Below are 18,653 nucleotides of genomic sequence, written 5' to 3'. Positions count from 1 at the left end.
ACGACACGTAACTGTTGCGTGCCCTATCTAGTACTAGTGCGCATTTCAATATGGTACCGAGCCCTAGTTTTAACAAAGGTTGAATAGTGTATTATTCAATAGAAATCATAATAAATTAGTTTTAAAACCTTTAACATTTAATATTTACAGATTTGTTAAAATATTGAGCTTAGCTTTATTGAAATAGCATGTTTTAAAATAATGCAGATAAATTAATAAATAAAATAACCCGGAAGTGATTTTTCCAAAATAAAGGTCTGTCTTAAGCCTTATATAAACTTTATAATATTTTTTTGTTTAGATTATTATTTTTTGCTTAAATTTACAGCACGGAAACAAAAAAAAAGTCCATTTAAAAATATATATATTTTTAAAAATACAAAAGTGATTTAGTGTGTAATTATTGCGCATATTTAGTTAGACACGTGGTTTAGTGTGAAAAGAAGATGGCAGCCTGCATGTGTGTGTGCAAACAGCTGTACTGATCCTGTTTGTTATCATTTCCATCCTTATAACAGTTATTACTGCAGTACACTTTAACACAGGTGAGTGAGGACTCTTGGGTTTTATGTTGTAAGTGTATAATATAACATGTTTTGGTAGATGATGATTCCTGTGCTGTTATTGTAGTAAGACTAAAATGCACATTTATGTGTCAACATGTAAAAACAACATCAACAACAAACCCTGCAGTTCAGTCCAGCACTCAGGTGGTTATGGCGGACGTGAGCGCCGACTCCTCCGTCCCGAACGACGCCCCAATCCCTGCGGAAGAGTCCGGCATCCAGCCTGAGACGAAACAGGAGGACGAACCTGCGTCAGAAAGTAAGAACGAAGGAGAGGAACGCAAGGAACGCAGCAACTCTGATGTCTACCGCTACATCAAGGAGGATCTGTTCACCTCCGAGATCTTCAAGGTGGAGATCCAGAACCTGCCCAAGTACATCGGCTTCAACGACCTGAAGAAGTTCCTGACCAAACACGGGCTGAACCCACACAAGATCAAGCTGATGGGGAAGCAGAACTGCGCCTTCGTCACCTTCAAAAACCAGGTTCTGTTTGATTCACGTCTTTAGATCGTAGCCTTTATTAACAACATGGGTTTTAATAAACTGTGTGTGTGTGTGTGTGCAGGAGGACAGGGACAAGGCCATGAAGCTTGTCCACGGTGTGCACTGGAAGGGGAAGGTCCTGAGCGTACGACTGGCCAAGCCCAAAGCCGACCCCCTCCTCAGGAAGCGCAGGCAGGACGAAGAGGCGGCGGACGGAGGACAGCCCGCGTCCAAACGTCCTGCCGAGGGACACGACGGCGCCGAGGACGAACCTCTATCCGTCCAGATTGCCAACGCGGTCACGCCGCTGTGGCAGGTCCCGTACCAAGAGCAGCTCCAGAGGAAGGAGCGGGAGGTGGAGGCAGTCCTGCACACGCTCACACGGTCTCACTTCAGTCTCACTTCTATTAGACTTTAATCATCTGCTGCTCTTTATTCTTTAAATATAAAACAATTCAGAATAAAGCGTCGTGAATTCTGCATAAAAATAATAAACAAACAGAACATAACATTCCCCTGATTTAAATGGATTTTATTACTAAAAATGTAAACATGTTTAATTTATAAATTATAGAAATAACAGTGACTAAAAATCATGAATTAAAAAAGGAAAAACAAATAATAAAGCTATTACACTGAATGTTTAACTAGTAACAATTAACTTAAAATTAAAGATTTAAAAATAAAATCATGATAACTTGCTTCGAAAAGTAATTGTTTTGAAATTAAATAAGCTTGTTAGTTTATTAATAATTAAATGTTAAATAAATATAAAAGATGTAACATTAAAATGTATTTTAAAATAACACATTTAAATTAAACAATAAGCAATTCTATATACATAAAATATAATTTACATTAATATAATATATATTAAGATAATATAAACTTAATATACGCTTTAACTTTAACTAGTATTTTATATTTAAAATGAATGCAATATTTTTTATCTTAATAGAAAAGTAATAAATAATAAATGTAATCACAAGATGAATAAAGCAATATTATATGTTTACAAGAAATATATATTTTTGTCTGAAATTTTTGTCAAAAAATATATATTTTTAAAATGTAAATAAATAAAAATAAAGATCACTACTTTTAAAAATGCATGTAACTGTTAAAATATAGTCAAATAGGTTTAAAAAATAAGTTTAAAAATTACTTTTCAATAAATCCTGATGAGCCTGAAAGCTGAAATTGGTTTTATTTGTAAATAAAAACTGATAAGAAATAAATGCTGTGGTTTAATTATATTAAATACTAATAATTGCTCAAATCAAATTGAAGTCTTTAATCTGCTCTATTAATGATTTAATAAACCAAACAAAAATCATAAAAAAACAACTCATTAATAGTTCATGAATCAAAATCTGTTTTGTCTGCTCTGATTCCTGTGTGTGTGTGTGTGTGTGTGTGTGTGTGTGTGTGTGTGTGTGTAGGGAGATAGGGAACAGTAATAAAGCCATGCTGCCGTGGCTGTTTGTGCAGAAGGAGAAGAACAGAGGTGTGTGTTGTCCCCTCGAACCCATCAGACCCTCACCAGTGCAGGTAACAGCTGACTGATCATCACACACACACACACACACACACTCGCCTGCTTTCCTAACACAAAGACGTGTGTGTGTGTGTGTGTGCGGTGCAGACGGAGTACAGGAACAAGTGTGAGTTTGTGATCGGCGCCGGAGCCGACGGAGAGGACAAGACGGTGGGGTTTCGCTTGGGGAAGTATAAAGGAGGCTCGTGCGCCGTGGTGAGTCCCTCAGACACCGTCCACGTCCCTGCAGGGGCCAAGCGCGTTGTCCTCGCCTTCCAGAACTACATCAGGTCTTTATCTCACACAAGCTCTTTAAAGCTGCATTAAAAACAACACACACTGATGCAGACATTAACCAGTGTATACTCTGTGTGTGTGTGTGTGTGTGTGTGTGTGTACAGGACGACCCCGTATGACGTGTACAGTCCAGAGACGTATGAAGGTCACTGGAGGCAGCTTACGGTCCGCACCAGCAGAACCGGAGAGATCATGGCCATCGTCTTCTTCCATCCACAGGTCTCACACACACACTCACACACACACACTCAAGATTTTTACTTTTACACGTCTGAATACAATAAAATAGTTAAAGAATAAACTGACAAACGTTTTTATTATAATCACAAACTGCTCCGTCGTTTATTAACAAATATTTAAAAAAGTTCAGATTTAGGATTTTAATCATCTCATAAAAATGTTTAAATTGGTTTTAAATCTTTACAATTTGTTGGATTATTTTTTATGATTTTTCCCTCTTCTTTTTATAAATAAAAGCTAATTATTATTTATTATAATTCTATAATAATAATCAAATGTTATTGTTTTGGTGATGAAAAAAAAGGATTTTTATTTAATTTAATATTTATTTTTTACATCTCAGATAGTAATTATTTATTATTATAGTATAAAATTATATAAAATAAATAATTCTAAAATGTATAATTGTAATAAATTATAATTAGATATTATTAAAGGAGAATAATAAAAACATAATCAAGCAAATAATTATCATAAAAAATATTATTAAGTAAGTAGGATGTAACATTTTGGAAAACAAGAGGCTTCATTAAACCTTTAATACGAAGAAAAAGATGTTTTTGAACTCATCTGATTGGCTGTTAAACATATTACACTCACACACTGATATATTCTGTCGTCTGTGTTAGAGAACATGTTAAGTTTCTGAAGTTATTTGGTGATGATTAATGATTTTCTGCTGCCGTAGAAACTGTCGGAGGACGAGCTGGCGTCTCTGAAGGAGTCCCTGAGACACTACTTTACAGATGGAGACGGGAAGGACAGCGGAGTGACGTCTCTGCACTTTGTGAGAATGGGACAGAGGTGAAAATTCTTTCCTAGAACGTACAGGGGTGATGGTGACGGTGACAGACACTCGTCAGCTGTGTGCATGTCTTCGTGTGTCTTTGTGTGTATAATGATGTCCTGTTGTGGAGCAGGACGTCTGCAGGGACGGATGATTTGGCCTGTGAGCAGGTGGCCGGTGAGGCGTGGATCCACGAGGAGCTGCTCGGCCTCAGGTTCCGCGTGTCTCCTCACTCCTTCTTCCAGGTAAACGTCCAACTCCTTACTACATGAGCGAGTGATGAACTCTGTACAGACACTGAAACAGCCGGTTTGGAATTGGAGCGAGACACGCGTACTTGTAGGAATAACGGAGATGTACAGGGACGAGTGTGCGGCTATTCTTTCATTCTGGTGTCACGTTATTACACACGTCTTCTTGGGATTGCTGTTCATTAGGGTGTCGGCCAGTTATGCCTCGGACCTTATGGTGCTGATTCAGGACGTCTGGGTTGATTGTTGTGTCTCTCTCTGCACAGACGAACACTCTGGCAGCAGAGGTTCTGTACTCGTCTGTAGGTGAGTGGGCTCAGCTCGACCGGGACAGCACCGTGCTGGATGTGTGCTGTGGGACAGGAACCATCGGCATCTCTCTGGCCAAGGTACACACACCGTGACTGACACACACACTCTCACTAATAACAGCACTCTGTGTAGAATCGTACGCTGAATCCCAATAATTCAGTATAACAGTAACAGATTCATTAGTAACAGGGTGCCAATATATTTATTTCTTTTTGTTTGTACTGAAGTTTCCAACTTGGACATAAAGCTTAAAGAAGTTTCTGCTTTCTCTCTTCTGTTTTTTTTTTTTTTTCTCTCTCTTCCTTATGAGTAATATATAACATTTCTATATATATATATGTGTGTGTGTGTGTGTGTGTGTGTGTGTTAGCGAGTGAGGAAGGTGATAGGAATCGAGTTGTGTCAGGAGGCGGTGGAGGACGCTAAAGTGAACGCACAAGCTAACGGTAACGTGATTGAGCTCGTCATGTTGGATAACAAGGGTCCGGGAATTCACTTTTAAAACTGTGTGTGTGTGTGTGTGTGTGTGTCAGGGTTGACCAACGTGGAGTTTCACTGTGGTAAAGCGGAGGACATTTTCCCCACCATACTCAACGCTGTTGTGTCTCCTAACGTTACTGCTATTGTCGATCCTCCAAGAGCGGGACTGCGTAAGAACTACAGATCATCATCATCATCATCATCATCAAAAACACACCAAGTGTATAATTAAGAGTCATATGTAACGAGTAAAACGCTCTTTATAGTAAAAACTTAGCACATCGTCACTGATTATTTTCCCACAGCAGCCTTTATATTCCAGTCTCTCAGTTATTGACTTTTTATTTAATTTAAAAACATTTTGAAATCTTAAAATCCATTTTAAACAGCCAGTACAGCCCTGAGCTGTAAGTGCGCCCTCTTGTGGTGTACAAGTTAACAGAAATGTGAGCGAAGGAGAAATATGATGTAATACATTTATATCTATATTCAGAATGTTTAAACACAATTTGTATATTTTGCAATGTCCTTGATGATTCGATTTCATTTCTGTCCAGATTCCAAGGTGATTTTGGCGATCAGACGGGCGGAGCATCTGAAGCGGCTGGTGTACGTCGCCTGTAACGCCAAAGCGGCCATGAACAACTTCATCGAGTCAGTAAACACTCATCAGTGTTCATTTACTGTACAGGGTTACCCATAATGCACTGCTGCTTGTCTGTATGATCAAAAGTGTTAATAAGCAAGTGCACTTTTTCTGCGACGTGTCGATGCGACGCAGCCCAATAATTCGACACTTCTTTTTTCCTTTTTTGGGTGAGACTGTGGATAACAGTAATAGTTTAAAAAAATTATAATAATGTATGAAATCACGCATCTCAAATTTTTAAACATCAGACATTTTAATACAAATTGCAGTTTCGATTTCCCTTTACACAGTGCTGTGAAAAAGTATTTGCCCCTTCCTGATTTTTAAATAAAAAATGTACTCCATATTTGATGATTGAGATCATCAAAGAAACTTTAATATTACACTAAGATAACCTGAGTAAATACAAAATACAGCTTTTAAATGATGATTTCATTTATAAAGTGGGGGGATAAAAAGTTGCCCAAACCCACCTGGTGAAAAAAGTAAGTGGTTGTGCCGCCCTTGACATCAACAAATGCAATTAAAAATGTTTTGATGCAAAAAGAAAGAAAGTAATAAATAAAGCAGGAAGAGAGCGAATACTTTTTCACATCACCTGTAAATGTTAAATAAACCTTATAAAAATATTTTTATATAACATAATAATGTTTTACTTGTAATGAATAAAACCTAAATAAAGTAATACTTATTGTAAGTATCATAAATGTGATATAACGCAGGTACTGTACACACCATAAGAGAAGTAAATATAAGTAAATAACTTTAGTAAACGTTGTAAATGCTATAAGTATAGTGAATATCTTGATTTTAATAAATGTCACATATATATATATATATATATATATATAGTAAACATGTAAGTGTAGTAAATGTTATCATCAATATTATAAGTATAATAAATGTGAGCCTTGGAAATCTTGTTTTGCAAGATGAGCAAAAAGAGTTCTATTGTTTCCTGTACTTGGTCTATTTTTCTATGAATATGTCCAGGTTGTGGAACAAATTGTCCAGGTTTCCATCATTTCTTATGGGGGAAATTCGCTTTGATATATAAGTGTTTTGATATACGAGCACACTTCCAGAATGCATTAGTCTGGCAGTCCAAAGTTCAATTGTATAGTAAATATGTCTCAAGTGCTCATATCCCTGATATACTGTGAGAAAAGCATCTGGTAAATATAATTTTATTGTGGTAAACTGTTAAATCACCCAGCTTCAGTATTTAACTCATTCATTTAACTTTTTTATATTTTAACTTTTGCAGGACAGGTGAAGTTACTATCAGCACTAATCTCTTATCGTTTGTCCCTCCCCCTAGTCTCTGTAGAGCTCCATCTAACCGTGTTCGCGGTGCGCCGTTCCGCCCGGTGCGAGCGATGGCCGTGGACTTGTTCCCTCAGACCATGCACTGTGAGACCATCCTGCTGTTCGAGAGGGTCGACTACGGATCCAGCACCAACAACGCCGAGAACTGAAGCTAATGCTAGCGGTTTCTCACAAGTCTCGCTAATAACGAGCAGCTCATAACATTCTAAAGGCAAAGTTATTTTTTAAAACCTTTAAAAAGTGCAAACACAATCCTGTTTTCTGATCCATAAATTAGCTCCGCCTTTTTTTTCATTTTCACTTGTGTAAAAGTTGTACAGTCTCAGTGAAGGCATTTGCGTTTTTATTACAATAATTAAGATACATATTGCCGCTTTAATTTTCTGACTGTACATTGAAAACTGAAACGACTCACAAATAAAGAATGACAAACATCTGGTTACGGTCATGACACATTTATTCATTTGCATAAAGAAATCACCGTTATTTAGCGATTATCAAAGTCACATAATGAATTCAGTTTTAATGTTTTTATTTTTAGGCAGCGTTGTTTCAAACCGAAAAAAGAAATGAAATAAACAACAGCGTGGGTGAAAAGGTTGCTCGTGATTTTCTTCACAGTGAACAAACACACACACGGGACAAGTAGTGAAGCGTAGATGTGATGAAGGAAAAGCAGCAGCAGCACGTTCTCGAAGCGGCGGCGGCATCTTTGTGCTCACACACAGTAAACATTCAGATAAAGCAAAAAGGAAAAAACACTTCGCAATAACTGCTGGAACAACAGTGTGTAGTTTTTTTTTTTTCCCCCTTCATGTCTCCATATATACGCAAAAAAATCCCACAGAGAAATGTTTAACAGAAATATCTTAAAGTGATCTACAACTATAAAACTGCATAAGACGTTAAGCTTTGGTTCGTATCTTCTCTATACACTTTATAGTCGTCTTTTTTTTTTTTTTTTAAACAAGGTACATTGGCTACCTTTTTGTCTTTTCCGTTTTCAGAAATAAGTAAATGCATACAGTCACAATGCAGTAAAAAAAGTACTAAACACACACACTTTACATTCGAGTCGCTGAACTTAAACTCATGCTGGAAACAGCAGATTATATTCTCACTCCACAGCAAATACACGACTAGGTAGCTTCAACTTAGTTTCCTACGTGAGAAATGGCACAGAACGCAAGCGCTGATCTCTCGGATCTTTATTATTATTATTATTATTGTCATCTCTACTTCTTTAAACTCTTTAAAAAGTCTTTCAGTAAGAGAAGCACACCACTCTCCAAGCCCTTGTGCTTGTGGTTCCTCTGCAGTGCTAAAGGCTAAAAGGAAAAGCAAGATCCTTGGTTCGAGCAGCACTTGTTTCTCGCTGATATGTGATAATCCTGCCAAAACTAACAAAAACTAAACATAAGCTCATGGCACGCTCTGGTCTCAGACTGAAGGAGAAGAAAGCGGTGGCTGTTCAGTCTTGAACAACCTGAACACGTTGTTCCTCATATCAGCTCATATGAACAATATTTTAAACTAACGAGATGGACTAGAACCACCTGATTTTTATTGTTTTAATTAGAGCCAGCCGCTGCACTACAGGAGGAAATTATCTCTGGCCCGAGCTGAATGTTGGTCGTGATCAGTTTTTCCACTCAATGATCATTTGAGAATTGGCTCGAATTTATACTTCTAATGGGTTTTATTTAGGACTAAACCCCAGTGTCCTGTGTACTGGGTTGTGACCCCCGGATGGACGTCACAAACGCCCCTGACCCCAAACCTTCACCTCTTTTGTAAACGACAAATCTATTATTTATACACATCATGACGGAACAATTCATTTAGATCAGCAAACGTATAAACGTAGCACACAAGTGAGTAAAAAGCAAACATATCCCCCCTGCGCTTGGTTTCCTGTGTTGATTAAAAGCGTTGACGGACTTTACATCCCAGACATTTGTTTCCCATCAGGTCGAACTCTACTTAAAAAAGAAAAAAGAAAAAAAGAGAAAGTAAAACTTTCTGCTGTAGTTATGACCTGCGTCTCAGATCCGTTTCTTGATCTACCAAACCGGTGCACAGAAACAGAGCGTGCAGGAGTCAGGAGACACTAAGGCAGTGATTTGGACACCATGCTGAGTGTTCGCTGCACTATGTGAGTGTAGTGTATCTGGATGTGAAAAAAAAAAAAAAAAACTGAATTCCGAACCAGTTACCTGTACTTTCAGATTTAGTCTATCTTCAATAGTTTCAATAAATAATGAACTAAAAAAAGGAAAAAAACCAGCAGGAGAAGAACACCTCGTGATCTTCTATCAGTTTGGGGAAAACCTGACAGTTGTGTGGATTATTTAACTCTCTATAACTTTTGAATGTTTTTAATTTGGTTTGATAAGAACTAAAGTTACGCTTGATCAGGACACAGCACGGTGTGTTCACGCTTCCATTCTCCCTCATACGAGCTTGCTACTTTAAAAAAAAAAAAAGAAGAAAAAATGATCACGTAAAGCAATTAAATTGTGCAGGCAAGAAAGCTCGTCTGTACTTCTTTTAAAGCTCATATTGATCAAGGTTTGTTTTGCTTTGATAGTTTTGGCCACACCCCTCTCACGCACAACGTTCAGGACGTCCCTCATGTTCGCTCATAGACTTTATTTTACAATAAGCAGCTCGTAATATTCTGCTTTTACTCCTGGCAGGCTTAGGAGTCTTACTCTCTCCAGTCGCACACTTTTCTTTTAAAACCAACAACACATGATTTAAAGTAACTTGAAACAGTTAACGAAAAAAATTAAAAAATGGGTGGGGCTACTACGTGGCGTCACTTATTATCAGAACTTTAATGGACACTTTCAGTGGTCCATTTTATCAGATTCATTTTAATTGAAGGGGGGGAGGGAGGAAAAAAAAGAAACAAAAAACTTTTTAAAATCAGTTTTTTGAGGAACAAGTGCACGCTGATGCAAAAGGTGTAGAGGTTGGCAGATCAGAGGGCTCGCTCTCCCGCCCTTATTTAAAAAAAAAAAATTGAAATTTGAGTGTCGCTTAAATTTAAGAAAATAAAAATAATTCACATCGTACCATCGTACAGCTCTCTTGACTCCTGGGGGGAACCAGCCGAAGTCTGTACTATTTTTTGTTTTCATATACAAATATGGAATGAAATGTCCAACAGGAAAACCTTTATTAAATCAAATCAACTATAATTATATATTATTAATAATAATAATAATAATAATAATTAAAAAAGCAGCCACGACGTTTAAAATTCACAAACGTGAGCATTCAGACACCACGTGGTTACTTGCTTCATGAATAGGAAAATACGTGACAGGTTTCGTATATAAAGAATGCATCAGGACGTGTACGATGACGTTTCGTCTCGTCAACCGTTAGTGCATCGGATTAGATTAGATTCGGATTGAACGGAGGTTCGGGGCAAACTGAACCCTCGTGTCGGTGACGAATCGGAGCTGGTATTGCCTTTATCGCGCTGACTGCATAATTTATTCACGTGTGACCTTCAGATGAGGTGACCTTCAGTGCCTTTTTTTTTTTTTTTTTTTTTTAAGTATAGATATGGATCTTCAGTACGAGTGAGCGGGTCGGCGAAGGTTTCGCTAGACGTCGACGGTGCACAGGGGCTCGCTGCCGGGCTGAGCCGACTCCACCACCGTCATTTTGGGCTTTTTTCTCGTCTCCTCCTGGGAACAGAAACATAAAGGAGAAGTTTATTTTTTTTTTATATGGATCGTCATCGTTTTTATCAGTTTATTGTGACAGGGTGGGGAGGGGGAGGGGGCGTGGTTATGTAGAGAGCAGATGTTAGTGATGTGGCGTGTGTGAGAATGTGAATGTGTGTTTAGACGGCTAGACCATTGTCATGGCTGTACTAAGAAAACAACCACAGCTGCCTGGTGCTGGAAAGAAGTGGAGGGTGCCAATACTTTGTGTAAGGGTAAATGTGTGGGTCTTACCCTCTCTTTAGCCAGTTTCCTCATCTCCTCCTGGAGTTTGTTCAGAATGTGGAGGTTGGGTTTGTTCTTTTTGGCGTACTGCTGCAGCTCGATCACGCTCTTGTCGGAATTTTCCTTTTAAAAACAAACAAACAAAAAAATAGAAATCACACACACACGCACGTATGTCTCCCAATTTATTCTATACGTTCACAGATTTGTCTGATACCTTTTTCACCATCTTGTTGTTCTCTCTGCCGTACATGCGCAGGAGAGAGCCCCAGTTCTTCACGTGAGGGTGCAACATCTGGAGAATCTTCTGAGACGCCAGCTGTTTACCCACTCTCTTGTTTTTACCTTCAGAGAGCAAACCATGTTGCATTATAATCATGTTGAATCAGAATCTTTAAAAAAAAATAATAAACTGCTGTGTGTCGTGGTGTTATAGGGAAAATAATCAACTACAGTGTGGCGTGATGAGGAATAAAAACGTCAGTGTTAGAGAAGATTAATCAGCTGCGTGGTAAAGACCGTGACTCCTCCTCTTCATTCGTCTCAATTGACACGTCATACTGTTAGTCCACGTTATTTCTAACGTTATAGTAGCTATAAACATCCGTTCCCTCAACAGACTCTGTTTTATACTCCCTGAAAAAGACAAAACAGCAAACAACCCTGAACCTGCTCTGTCCTGAAGATGGCGATTTTTAAAACTGGAACTGGAGACTCCTTCCATACCTTCCAAGTTAAACAAACCTTTTCCTTTTTACATAAAACCCCACAATATGGATAAAATAAGGTGTCAAAATGATGACATTAAAACAATCCTGCGGCTAGAAAATTAAGCAACACCGTCCGACCAATCGGACTTGAGAACACCGTGGCGTTCGCCGTTTGTCATCGTTTCACTTCTGGCTAAATCTGTGAAGCTCTTCACCACGTCTATTTATAAATAGCATCGTTACTATGACAACTCAGGACCAGGAATTCTAAAAACAATTCGTACAGGTGGCTGAAGACGAGGCCACAGCGATCGACACCTTCTGACCAATCAGAATCCAGCAATCTAAATCATTTCCCTACACAGAAATGAAGGAGCCGTCTCACTCGAGACAGTGCAGACGTCTGTGTGAACACTTACACCACCCGCGCACGCTGTGTTTCCCGCACGTCATCACGTACTCGCTCTTCTGGTTCTTCCCCGGGATGACCTCGAACTTGATGCTGGTGTCTCCCATCCCATGATTTCTGTAGCCGCACAGGAAAAAAATTATAAACAGCTCCACTCTCCGAGAATATATAAAATTTCAACTCCGGAGTAACGTCCTACCTCTTAAGGCACTCGTGAAGGATCTGGTAAGGTGACAGTAAGCCTGCTTTGTTGGTCAGTTCATACACTCGCGAGTCTTCAATACTGATATGGTTAAAATACTGAGGAGGAAACGTGAACAGCTGATCAGAACTTTTACATAGAGATTAAATAAACAGCGTGGGCACGGGGTAGGGGTGGGGCTCGGCGTCTGCGTACCTCTAGTTCGTCTCCTTCGACTGGCTTCTCCTCAGCCGTCTGCTTCACGAAGTCAGGGATGAGGATCTCCAGTGTGGCTCGAGCTGCATCACAGAGACCAGGACAAAAACTCAGCATACAGGAAAAGAACAACCCTCACGTGTGTCAAGTGGAACAGTGGTTTTATTCCTCTTAAGGAATAAAATTAGTCCTATTACTCTTAAGCCATAGCGATTTGTCCAGACATTACACACTTTAAATTATCATATAATAAAATGTATCTTTTTATTTAATGTTGTGAAATTAGTTTAGCTCCTGTACGTTCTTATGTTATAGCAGCTATAAACATTTAGCCTCTCATTTAATCTCTCTTAAAAGGTAAGAACAACTTTAGAACCATCCTTAAAGAAAATTCAACATAATAGTGTATCTGCTGTGTGAGTTTCTGTTACTATAGAAACGGTAACCTATTAAAAAAAAAAAAAAGGATGCAGTAACGCTAGTGGTGCTGTTTTACAAAATCAAAGCAAATCAATCAACAGTGCTATAGTGTGGCACAAGGAAGAAAAATAAATAAATCTAAAAGCATAAACAATGGAATATTTGCACTCTTAACAGAAAAGCCCTTACAGCGCAAAGTACATCAACAATGTTGAGCATGTTTTGTGTTCGTCTGCTTCGCTTGTACTAATACATCTCGAGTGGATGAATAATAAAAAAAAATATATATAGAAAAATAAAATACCAGCTTTATTCTTGGCGAGTTTTTTGCTACTCGCTGTTCCCGTGCCGTACGTGACTCCGTCTATAATAACCGAAGCTCCGAAGGGTTCACTTGGGTTTTCTGAAGGGGAAAAATAATAATAAAGAATAATCCAGACGTTAGCACTTTGCACAAACTACACAAACGGTAATGGTGCAATCACACACACACACACACACACACACACTTACCACATTCAAAAAAGTTGTAAACTGGTCGGACCTTGAGTACGCGTTGCATATATTCATGTAGGATGCAAACCTCTGACTTTCCATTAGGGTTGATGACGAACTCTAAAAGTAGACGACATGAAGACAGCGATATGAGTGTCTTGCAAAAGTATTGACCCCCAGCACTGCATCACTACTCATCGAAAGTGTGAAGCACGGTGATGGTAGTGTCATGATCTTATAATCTCGGATGATCTCGGCAATGGACAATGGAATGGCTTAAACCCCAAACGTGTGTTAGGTCAAAGTGCAGACCTCAATCTAATTACAAATCTGGTGTAAGATGTGATTATGATTTCTGTGTCAATCAAACATTAAATCAATCCCTGAAAAACGAACCTAACTAACCCCAGAGCTTCCTTTTCACCTTTCTTGGTGGGCGCGTCCTGCACCGAGAGCGTGATGAGCTTCTGATTGGCTGGGAGGATGGGCCTCTCTGACTCCGCCTGCTTCCTCTTCATGTCCCTGTTGAACTGGCGTCGCTCCGCCCACGTGCGGAACTTCTTCACCGTCACTTGCTCGAAGTCGAAGCGCTTCTCCAGGTAGCCGCGAAACTCCTCGATGTCTGGAGGGAAGCAGAAGGTTGTGTCACATCACGTAATCCAAAATCAGAAACCAGGCTAAAAGGGATGAAGTAAAAGCTCACGGGTCCATTCAACAACACTGCGTACGTGATATCTTCATCACTTACCAACAGACTCATCCTTGCACACCTCCACCTTGGCTTTGACCTGCCCCAGTGCCCCCTGCGCCATCTCGCCCCCGTGGCCTTCTTTTCCCTCGGGCTGGTTGTCCATCGTGTCCGGGCTGGACCCCTCACATGTCCCCTCAGGAGCGGTGGAGTCGGGCTCTTCGGTTCTCTCCTGAGGTTCTCCCTCCTCGCCGAGTTTTACGGGAGATACGTTGGGCGTCACTTCTCCATTCTGCTCCCGCTCTTCATGCTCCTTCATCTTCTTGTAGTGCAAACAGGGGATGCTACTGGTAGGAGGATCGTGTTTCTGCAACACACATGCATTTTAAAGGAGAAAGAAAAAGGAGAAAAAGGTTTTTGAAAGTTTTAGCACCCTACAGTTTTAATCGAATCTGTCGTTCTTATGACGCGGCGTGTACCCTGATGCTTCCAGTCCCAAGGAAGTACGGTCTGGACCAGGTAACGACTCGGGTCTCCCGGTGGAGGTAGACTGGAATGCCGGAGTTATGGAATGTCATGATCCACCCGTCAGGAAGAGGCTCTGTAGGTGGGCGCCCTCGACCTGCAACCGAGAACGCAAAACGCTTCATCTTTAACACTTATTTTACTTGCACACATGTACAATTACGCTATGATTTATAATCAGACTGTATACTAGAGGGAGAGAGAGAGAGAAAGAAACTTACTCTTGAGAACAGTCTTTATTTTGGTGATCATGGGCTGGACCCCCTGCTCCGTGTCAGACTGATGATCGCTGTCTGCTGCATATTTATCCTCAGCCAGGCGCATCTTCTTGGGCACCGGCATGCCTTCCTCTAGCAGCGCATCAACATCATTGTCAAAGTCGTCCTGAAAAAGTAGAGCCGTTAGAGACGATCACGGAGTGGAGCCGGCGTGTGCTCGGGGCACACCGGGGCAAAAAACAAATAATGTACAGGTAATCCCCGACTTACGAATGAGTTCCATCAAAGGAGCATGTTTCTAAGTCGGTTTTGCTTTTAAGTCCGACAAAGTGAGTCTTGTACACGAATATACAATATAAAGCATACCAATCCACTTGACTAAATCTCTGGCCCCTTTCCCCACACTGACAATATGTGGCCAAAACCATAACCATGCCTAAGGAAATGAATCTCACACACGTCAAATGTAAGTGCGTCATCTCTGCATCTTTAAATCGAGATGGCAATCCAGGATGTCATTTTGTCTCAGAGCTGTTTTCCACTGTATTGGACTGTGAACTCTGCTTTGATAAGGATTTTCTGAAATTAGGGTTATTCACCATCAGCTTTACAGGACAGACATTTCCATCATCGTGCTCCCGGACTGATTCGTTGAAACTGGTGAGGTAAATGTTGACCACCTCCGAGTGGCGCAGTGGTAAAGTCCAAAGATCGCTGGTTCGGTTCCCGGGTGATGCTGTTACCCCTCACAGCCGGAGGTCTAAAAAGAGCTCTCTCAGCGGGGAGGGATGAGAAGTACTTAGTGCTCCCACATTAATCACAGCTCTACGCCATTCGGGGAGTCTGTGAGCTCGTGCACGCGGAGGGAGCAGATACCCCGACAGCGCGTAAGCGAGCAGTTCGAAAAAAAGAGGTCGGCTGGTGTCACGTGGTTCAGAGGACACCATAGTAGTAGCCTTAATGTGGGAGCCCCCCCTAGTGACGGGAAGGAATTGGACACGACTAATCAGGGGGGAAAAAAATATACAAAATATTGACTGCAGTGTATTTTTTTTGTACAATACTTGTGATGTACAATGAGCTTGTGATTTGTTCGCATCTATGAATGTTCATAGAACCGTGGTCCGTTCGTATCTGCAAAAAATTCGTACCTCGGGTGTTTGTAAGTCGGGGACAACCTATACATGATCACAATTTACAATCCATCCGGAGTTTGCAGAACTGACGTCAGTAAGGTTTTTGACGTGGTTATGACCACTAGGGGGCAGAATTAAATGTGAAATTCATTTACAAAAAAGGAAAAAACTTATTAAAGAAAAACTTTAAAGCTGCGTCTTCAACGCTGAATAAGAAAATGGAAAAAGATGTTAATAATTTAGAACAAGGTTAGTCTAAAATGTGTCTCCTAACATACTTCTCAAAACATGTATAACATTTTAAAGTACACCCCTTGCGCACTTTGACTCTTTTAAGATTTAGATTTTCCTAATTTTTTAATAAATAGATAAAAAAAATCTCATCCTTCAGCAAGAAGAACGTCATTAAACATGACAGTTGCGTAATAAAACACACACACACACACACCTCGTAGGAGTAAACGTGGTCCTCGTCGTTGGCCTGCTGCTGCTGCACAATCATCTCGGGCGTGTACTCGTTCTCCTCGCCGTCCTCCGCCTCCAGAAAGTTCTCGCTAAAGTCCTCCAGCTCGTCCAGCACGGCGAACTCCACCTTGTTCTCCTGTTCAGCCTCGGTTTCTACACTCGTGTCCCCCTGCCCCGTCCCCTCTCCCGCACTACCTCCTTGCACGTTTCCGTTCTCTATCTCCTGCTCATCTATCTGACCCTGTCCTGTGTACAGCACCTTCCTGTCTTTGCCCTTGCTGCTGCCGGCGTCTCCTCCGAAGCTGATGCTGATCTTAACGTCTCGGAGGAGTCTAAGGTCAGGGAGGAAGGAGGTGACGGGGGTAGCGTGACGCCCGGTGCCTGGGCACGGGTCGCCATGCGACGCATGAACGCTAAAAGCGGACGAGCCCTTGGTGAGGAGCGGAACGTCAGCATCGTCAGCCGGCGCGAGCGAGGGTCCATCACCGCCGGAGCTAACGTCCATTTCCTCGGCGTCACTGGACGTTTGCAGGGGAGGTGGTGGAGGAGCTTTACATTTACCGCTTCCTGACATTTCGTCATCAGGAGGCTCCAGTGGGAGAGGAGGCACAAACTCACTGACATCCATCATCCAATTATTAAAATTGACAATAATAATAATAATAATAATAATAATAATACGTATAAATATAACAACTAACCCTGCTTTAAAAGAAAAGAAATCTGCCTATCTTAGCTGCTAAGTGCTAAAAATTAATCAAAGCCCAAAGACACACCTAAAACACACCAGACAGATGTATACACTCGGTTGCTTGAGCACGCTAAGCCGACTACATTGTTCTTTTCATTAATGTAGACAGCTTTTTAGAAATCACTGTCTCAATTATTGGAAATCACAATGCATTCAGCTTAAACCTTTGCCCACGTCTAAACTCGGTCCATCCTCGGAAACGGCGGCAAACTGAGGACACAAGAAATAAAGGGCGATAAAATGTGTTAAAAAAATAAAAAGACATTAGACAGTCCATTGTAACATTTACACAATTATAAAACCTGATATTAAAAAGTTTACGCTACTCATAATCCCTGCTGGTTTACTTATTTCCCAAAAATGCAGATTCCTTTTAACTGAAATACCACCACTAACTATTTTATTTTACTTACAAGTCACAAACTAACCTATGAACATTTTTAATACATTATATTTTTCTTTGTTGTTCATTATTCACCTCCATAAAAAAACAACACTTTACATTAAGTAAAATTACCACAGAAGCAACTTTACCATTTACAAAATAGTCATAAAACAAACACATCCTGCTCATTTCAGCACCATCATCCCTCCACTTGCAAACCTAGCATGAACCTAGCTCGGGGTGCGTCCAAAATCGCGCCTTCCCTCAATAAGTACACTTACATTATTTGAAATATAACGGTTTACACATGCTACGAAGGGCGCAGTGAATATACATTAGGTAGCCATTTGGGACTCGGCCACACACTAACCAACAGGCAAAGATGCACGACTCGAATTTGACGTTAAAATAAACACATATCGGACAAACTGATAACCAACATCGTATTAAACAAACTCTGGGGGAATATACCAACCTGTCTGACAAAGAATTATGTGAAAACTCTTCATTAAATAGCGTTAATTCTTGTTTTTTTCCAGAGTACGCCGCCCGCCCCCTCCTGCTCTCGCCGCCATGTTATAACGTTCTCAGCGCTGTAACGCCTTGCACCCGCCTCTTTGCCGGTGTCTCCACAGCGCGGATTGGCTGACTCGGGTTTTTTTTTTGGTAGATGGTGGTGATTGGTTGACTCTTTTCGCTGTTTCGTAGTGATTGGCTGCTTCTTCTGAGGCGACTGGATGTAGTCCCCGCCCTCCAAGGCATACTTTATTGACTTTATATGGAGGTGACTTCATTTCCAAATCAAAGGGAACAAATAGACCCAAAAAAAGACCCAATTAATAACGACATTAAAAAGATAAACAAGTAAACAAGTTATTAATAGACATAAGTTGTCTCTCAGACTGTCACCAGGTCCAAAATATGAGGCAATTTATTAATGCTAACTATACTGTTGGCAACACTGTGGCGTGGTGGTTAGCGATGTGGCCTCGCACCACCAGGGTTCGGGTTCGATTCCCACCCTAGGGTCTGTGTGCATGGAGCTTGCATGTTCTCCTTGTGTTTGGTGGGTTTCCTCTGGGTACTCTGGTTTCCTCCCAGTCTAAAGACATGCAGATTAGGCTAACTGACAGTTGTGTAGTGTGTTAATAC

At 40.5% G+C, this 18,653-nt stretch overlaps 2 protein-coding genes across 2 annotated transcripts; one reads left to right on the top strand and one right to left on the bottom strand.

The window, feature by feature from the left end:
- Positions 1–402: 402 nt before the first annotated feature.
- On the top strand, positions 403–7,203 carry trmt2a (tRNA methyltransferase 2 homolog A). The gene is made up of 13 exons (XM_053481633.1): positions 403–545; positions 694–1,052; positions 1,135–1,436; positions 2,495–2,603; positions 2,698–2,879; positions 2,991–3,105; positions 3,815–3,930; positions 4,047–4,158; positions 4,431–4,553; positions 4,847–4,922; positions 5,010–5,126; positions 5,514–5,610; positions 6,927–7,203. Exons 2-13 carry the CDS (start codon positions 717–719, stop codon positions 7,081–7,083), a joined length of 1,842 nt encoding a protein of 613 aa, XP_053337608.1. The 5' UTR covers positions 403–545; positions 694–716; the 3' UTR covers positions 7,084–7,203.
- Positions 7,204–10,099: 2,896 nt separating this feature from the next.
- Positions 10,100–18,088, bottom strand: dgcr8 (DGCR8 microprocessor complex subunit). Its single transcript, XM_053481715.1, has 14 exons — positions 17,977–18,088; positions 16,349–17,326; positions 14,768–14,930; positions 14,501–14,643; positions 14,082–14,388; positions 13,758–13,955; positions 13,352–13,453; positions 13,143–13,241; positions 12,419–12,501; positions 12,221–12,321; positions 12,032–12,138; positions 11,120–11,247; positions 10,912–11,025; positions 10,100–10,638 (listed from the first exon to the last, which is right to left on the bottom strand). Exons 2-14 carry the CDS (start codon positions 16,994–16,996, stop codon positions 10,555–10,557), a joined length of 2,277 nt encoding a protein of 758 aa, XP_053337690.1. The 5' UTR covers positions 16,997–17,326; positions 17,977–18,088; the 3' UTR covers positions 10,100–10,554.
- Between the last annotated feature and the right edge of the window lie 565 nt (positions 18,089–18,653).

The sequence above is a fragment of the Clarias gariepinus genome, chromosome 21 (genome assembly GCF_024256425.1).
Source record: "Clarias gariepinus isolate MV-2021 ecotype Netherlands chromosome 21, CGAR_prim_01v2, whole genome shotgun sequence".
In the NCBI taxonomy this organism is placed as follows: domain Eukaryota; kingdom Metazoa; phylum Chordata; class Actinopteri; order Siluriformes; family Clariidae; genus Clarias; species Clarias gariepinus.
Note: the sequence above shows the minus strand (reverse complement) of the source record. Positions and strands in the feature narration are given on the sequence as shown.

What these genes read in the sequence shown, in the direction of transcription:
- trmt2a (XM_053481633.1), top strand. Translation starts at nt 717, where the DNA reads ATGGCGGACGTGAGCGCCGACTCCTCCGTCCCGAACGACGCCCCAATC. An exon ending in TCAGACCCTCACCAGTGCAG is followed by an intron (nt 2,604 to 2,697) that starts GTAACAGCTGAC and finishes TGTGCGGTGCAG; the next exon opens with ACGGAGTACAGGAACAAGTG. An exon ending in TTTGTGAGAATGGGACAGAG is followed by an intron (nt 3,931 to 4,046) that starts GTGAAAATTCTT and finishes GTTGTGGAGCAG; the next exon opens with GACGTCTGCAGGGACGGATG.
- dgcr8 (XM_053481715.1), bottom strand. Translation starts at nt 16,996, where the DNA reads ATGATGGATGTCAGTGAGTTTGTGCCTCCTCTCCCACTGGAGCCTCCT. An exon ending in GTGCAAGGATGAGTCTGTTG is followed by an intron (nt 13,956 to 14,081) that starts GTAAGTGATGAA and finishes GCTTCCCTCCAG; the next exon opens with ACATCGAGGAGTTTCGCGGC. An exon ending in GGACGCGCCCACCAAGAAAG is followed by an intron (nt 13,454 to 13,757) that starts GTGAAAAGGAAG and finishes GTCTACTTTTAG; the next exon opens with AGTTCGTCATCAACCCTAAT.